The sequence below is a fragment of the Chrysochloris asiatica genome, unplaced genomic scaffold, assembly GCF_000296735.1.
Source record: "Chrysochloris asiatica unplaced genomic scaffold, ChrAsi1.0 scaffold00066, whole genome shotgun sequence".
NCBI classification, from domain to species: domain Eukaryota; kingdom Metazoa; phylum Chordata; class Mammalia; order Afrosoricida; family Chrysochloridae; genus Chrysochloris; species Chrysochloris asiatica.
The window spans coordinates 11,346,806-11,352,805 of record NW_006408584.1 but is presented as its reverse complement, the minus strand read 5'-3'; the positions used below and the strand labels follow the sequence as shown (position 1 = coordinate 11,352,805).

At 39.6% G+C, this 6,000-nt stretch overlaps 1 protein-coding gene across 1 annotated transcript in view; it reads left to right on the top strand.

Annotated features, from left to right (window-relative positions):
- Positions 1 to 3,815: 3,815 nt before the first annotated feature.
- The window catches only part of PALLD (palladin, cytoskeletal associated protein), a 646,823-nt gene continuing 644,638 nt past the window's right edge, over positions 3,816 to 6,000 (top strand). The window contains exon 1 of the mRNA XM_006864536.1: positions 3,816 to 4,729. Within this exon, the coding sequence (XP_006864598.1) occupies positions 3,816 to 4,729 (914 nt within the window). The remainder of the gene's footprint in view (positions 4,730 to 6,000) is intronic.

Here is a 6,000-nt window from a genome sequence, read left to right as displayed (position 1 = left end):
GCATAGGTTCCAGAATCACAGCAACACACAGGCCATCACAGTATGACAAACTGACTGATGAGTGGTGGAAAGTGCTTCTTATAAACAATTTTATGCACAACATAATCTTGCCACTCTTCTCTTGGGGTCTAGTCCAGTATCTCAAGCTGCCGTGTGGACATCAACATTAGAGATCCCCAAATTCCCTTGAACCAAAGACTCAATTCAAAATTAAGCTTATTTTTTTCCCTCACAACTTGCTCCTCTATTGTGTTAATTATACTGTTCATTCTGTTGTTCCCTGTAAGAAACCTGTAGCCTTGCTTCTGCTACAATAGCACTCAATCAGCTATCAATATCTAGCTATTCTTACTGCTGCCTGTTGATTCATTTCACTGCTTGCAATTCCAATTTCACTTGTGACTTCTGTCATCATTTTTATCTATTATTAATTGTGTTCTTTAATGCCAAGTGACAGAAATATTATTTGGAAATAAATATTATTTAGATTGACAGATTTTTTAAAGTTTTTTATTGTGAATTGAGTGATAGTTTACATGGGAGAGCATCCGTTTTGCACTCATTGTTTCATTGCAATGATTACAGTCTCCTCCATGCCTCATCATTCAACAGTATTTGCTTCTATTCCCTGTTTTTGTTTTGTTTTGTTTGGAGGGGTGCAGGGGACATACACAAAAACACTCTGGAATATATAATCATTTAAACAACCAAAGGGCATATTCCGCAAACCTGCCTCCTGGCCACCAGCACATAACCTTTTTTCTTTCCATGAATCAAGAGTCCTCAGCTACTCTATCTCTCCATGCCCTCATGCAGATATAGAGTATGTATTTTTGACATAGAAAAGTGCATACAATTCAATTTCAAGTGTTCATCAGTTTCTAATGACACACAGCCATGCTCATTCAGTTCCATATTATCTATGAGGAAAAGGGCAGAGCTAAGTAGTTGAGATAGAGATTAAACTCCAAAATGATTACTCATTGCCCCTTATAAAAAACTTTGCGGGAAGTTTGCATGGGCTAAATGGGACAGAGGTAAATAGTGATGTATGCTCAACCTTGTAACAACAAGGCTCTGGGATACAGGGACTGAGGCATGGTTTGAATGAGTACAAGAGGGGGAATAATGTTAAGATGCTTGGATGTCTTTTGAATCTTGGTTTCCCTTGCCTCCTATTGTAAAATAGACACTTGAGGGGGCGAGAAAGGAATAGCCAGAAACGTAACCATAGAAAACTAGTAAGTCCGTCTTCAGCCTATAACTGATTTGAATACCTAAAATGGGGCTAGAACTTGCTTCCTGCCGAGCCTTTGCATTACATAAGACCATAGGTAGAATCCTGATTCCCATCCAGAATCTTATGAGGTGGGAATTTTCCACATGAAAGGACAAGTAGTCCAAACTGGAGCAGCTAGAAGAACAGAAGATACTTCTTGAAAAAAAGACCAGCAGGAAAAATAAAAAACAATAATGGCAGTCCAATTGACTACTACAAGAACAAGCAAGTTGTTCACTGGGGAGCCATCAAGGCGAGTGGTGAAGTCCCCTCAGGGCAAACCCTCTTCCAAGAATACACGAGCAGGCTTGTTGGTGACCATTTTGGTCTATGGATAAGGTGAAGTGGGAGGAAAACAGCAATGAAGTTGTGAGCTAAGTCCAACTATATTCAATAGATTCCTGTCAACCTGGATTGAGACCTGGTTGGCCAGTAGTATATTAAGACTTGGCTGCTTCTGAGCCCAGGGACAGGGACATAGCCACAGAGGACTAGAGTGGAGAGTGAAGCATCTAGCTGATATGAAGTGAGGGGAGATGCACGAGAACACTCATCCTTGCAGAAAGTCCGCAGTTGACCTGGCTTCAATGGTTGGATGATCAGAACTCAACTAGAGGAAGAAAAAATAGGAAAAAGAGAATAATCTGCTACAATTTGTTGAACTTGACCTATACTTATGGATATAGTAGCTCAACAGAGGGAACGAGTCTTTACAGCAAGGATTATTCCCTCCCACTCAGCACACAGGATTGACAAGGATGGACAACTTAGACAGTGGCTACCCAAAATGGGGGACTACAAAGGCAAGAAGTGACTGGTTTACAAGCTATCAAAAGGGAGCTTAGTTTCAGAGGGTTCAGGGGAAGGTAGAATCTCCACTGAGTGGTTTCCAACTTGTCTGGATAGGGCTGGTGAAAGGAGATGGGGATAAGACTCTTGTGGTTCAATAGTGAATAATTGCTATCAGGACTGACAAAAACTGCATTTACAAATGCAAAGGTAGATGTTTTGTAACAAAAGGAGGGGAGTAGTTGATCTTGCAGTCCAGGAGTGGGAGGACCCTGGGACTATCAAGGGAGAAGAGTGGAGTGCAGGACCCTATCCAGATAAGCAGAGATGCCAGAGATGGAGGCAGAGAGGATGAGGTGGAAAGATTGAGCTGCTGGGGACTGTGGACTCAGGGAGGGGGAGGGGCTGTGAGCAGGCAGCATGGGACAGACTTGCAGGGTATACCTCTTTGGTTGTTTGAATGGTTATATATTCCTGAGTGTTTCCGTGTACATCCAAAACAAACAAACAAACAGAGAGTATGGAAGCAAATAAGCAAATGGTGTTGAATGATTATGCATGGAGGGGATTGTAATCATTGCAGTGAAGCGAAATGCAATAGGATGAATGTAAAGCTGATGTTCTCCCATGTGAACTATCACTTTATTCACAATAAAAAATTAATATAAAACAAAACTGGGGAGTAGTTAATCTTTACAGTCCAAAAACAGGACCCTAGGACCATCGAAGGAGAAGAGCACAAGTGGAATGCAAGACCTTATCCAGAGAAGCAAATACACCAGAGATTGAGACAGAGATAGGGACATGGAGAGAAGTTGCAGCTGGGGACTCTAGACTTATGGAAAGAGAGGGACTGAGAGCTGGCGGCCAAGAGGCAGACTTGAAGAATATGCCCTTTGGTGGTGTAAATTATTATATATTCTGGGTGTTAAAAAAAAAAAAGAGAGCTAAAATGAATAGAGAGAAATACTGTTAATGGATGGTACATGGATGGGATTGTAATTATTGTAATGAAAAAAAGTGTATGATTTGTTGAATGTAAAACTGATGATCTGCCTTGTAGATTTTCACTCAATTCTCAATTAAAACTTAAAAAACCTTTGCCAGACACTAGTTTAGAACATGGCTGTATCTCAGCAGCAGAAACACAGTAAGTGATGAATAATTGTGTTGATTTAATTTTGTAATGAATGAGCATAGCTGAAGAATAGTATCAAAAAATAAAGTTTCAAATATTTCATTGAAAATAAAAATGATAAAAATTTCAATATGCTACTCTAACATTAAATGAAATTAGAACTTTAATGAGGTAGAATATAGCAAGAGACATAGGCTTTGAGAAGTACATTGAGATTCCCCACTTCACCCATAGTGCCGACTACACATGTCCTCATGATTTACCAAGGATGGTTAGTGAGATCCTTGATCTTTACTCACAGAGCACTTATTAAATTAAAACTGAAAACTGATAAACACAATTATAGTTATTTCACCTTGATGTTTCTTCCAAGTTATACATCAGAGAAAAATGATCAAAAGAAGTGTATTTTAAAAACTTGTTAACATATATATTTGTTATGATAATAGGAGTTTATGATAAAAACAAAACAACAACAACAAAAACTCCATTACTACTAACAGCAGTTTTGTGTATGTTGTCTTTCAGAACGCAAGAAGAAAGTTGATTTTTAGTGCCTCTGGTCTTCCTGTTGAAAGCAGTCAAAGAGTGTATGAATACTGATCAAATATGTCAGAGACTTCCTCCCATGACTCCTTCTATGATTCCCTGTCAGAAATGCAGGATGAAGGCAAGGATGCTGACTTCTTCCCTGAGCTATCTGCTTTTCTCAGCCAGGAAGAGATAAACAAGAGCCTTGACCTAGCCCGGAGTGCTATAGCCAACTCTGAAACTGAAGATTTTGACTCAGAAAAGGAGATTTCACAAATTTTCAACACCTCTCCTGTAGGCCTCTGCGAAAATCCTTCTCATAAGGAGACCAAACTGGGTGAGCAAACCTCCTCAGCAAGACCTCAGGAAAACAGGCCATCACCTGTCCAGCCTTTAGCAGAAGCACAAACTGATTGTATCACTTCACCTGTTTCAAAGAGGAAACCAGCACAATCACCCTTGCTTGCCAGGCCCAGTTATATACGTAGCCTCCGAAAGGCTGAAAAATATGGTGGGAAAACTCCAAACACAAGTAAAAAACCCAACCAGGCTTGTCAAGGTGAGGTTGGCCCCCAGAGCCAGCTGTGTGACAAGGCAGTTAATTTCATTGAGGAACTGACATCCATATTTAGAGAAGCTGCAAAGCCAAGAAACAGAAGCCCAAATGGGGAGTCCTCATCACCAGATAGTGGATACTTGTCTCCTAAAAACCAACCATCAGCCCTGAGAGGTGCCTCAGCCAGTCATAGCCCCACAGAAGAGCAGCAGGAGATGGAAACAGAGGTTAAATTGCCTGAAGATAGGCACTGCTACCCTGCCAACCAGGACGAGGCAATGCCACACAATAACATCTCTCACCTGCAATCCCAGAATCCTCTGGACTTCCCATCTGCACCTCGATTCATACAAAAACTAAGGAGTCAAGAAGTAGAAGAAGGAAGTAAAGTTTATTTGGAGTGTCGAGTCACTGGAAACCCAACTCCTCGAGTCAGGTAAGAATTTGATGCTACGAATGAATACCTAATGATTTGTGTTGATCTTGGGTTTTATTTTAAGTTGGGTGGAGAAAAGTTTTCATGCATAATTAGTCATTTTAGAGCCGGAAGTAAAGTGTTACCAAGTAGTTACAAGGCAAAAAGCGTCATAAAATCACAAATATTGTTTGTGCTCCCAGCGGCATCAGTAGGATTGATGTCACCCAGTGCAGTAAAGTCATGGTTTACATCTCCCATGGACCTTAGTAATAGTTGTTATGAATTTTAATCATCATAGAATAATAGGTTATAAATGTAGTTGTAAATTGGTTGAACAGTAGCCTTTTAATTTTTTTTCTCCTTTTTATCACTTCATTCTCAAAAAGTTACGGATATTGATTTTCAAACACTATCACAACATTGTAATTACAACACAAAAAAAAAAATTGACAAAATCAGTGACTAAAAAAGCACTGACAGTAATGCAAATAACAGCCTTTACTTGTAGAGTGTGCAGATAAAATTACGTGATTTGAAGCATCATTATAATTGTAATCTGACCAGAATGTTTTAGAAGGTTCAAAAAGTAAATTAGCGGAGAGTTTGAAGGTCTGTTGATACATGTAAGCTGGGCTTACAAAAATATTTTTGGTGTTATAACTAGCTATTGTGTGTTTTTTTAAGTACATATAGTTGGTTCCGACTCATTGCAATTCTGGATAGGGTTTTCCAGGAGGGACTGGTGACTTGAACCGCCAACCTCTCAGTTCAAACCAACTTTGCAGTCCAATGCATTAACCAGCATTAACAATAGGGATATTTTTTATTTAAAAAAATTAATTTCTGCTGAGACGTTGTACAGAAATATAGTACTTATTTTAGGTTCAACCCCTCTGACAGTGTCACCTGGTATAGTCCACACTCCCTCAACACTAATGACACCACCATGTGCTCTTGATCCAGGTAGTGTGGCTATTATCATGCTTGGTCTGTGCTTCTAATCAAAGGGAAGGCATAGAGAAGCTCAAATAAACAAAAATCAGGTTGCCATATAGGATTAATAGCAAGCAGGGAAGTGTGAATTCTGAAACTGACTTCTTGAAAGCACAGTAAAAAGTATATACATTTGAATATGAGCTGCTGATGATGATTAAATGTGTTTTTAGAACTAGAAGAATCCCACTCTTCAAGCAGTACTGAGTCCTGGTGATGCACTATAGGATAAGCACTGGACTGCTAACCAAATGATCAGCAGTTCAAACACACAAGTCATTCCTCAGAAACCCTAT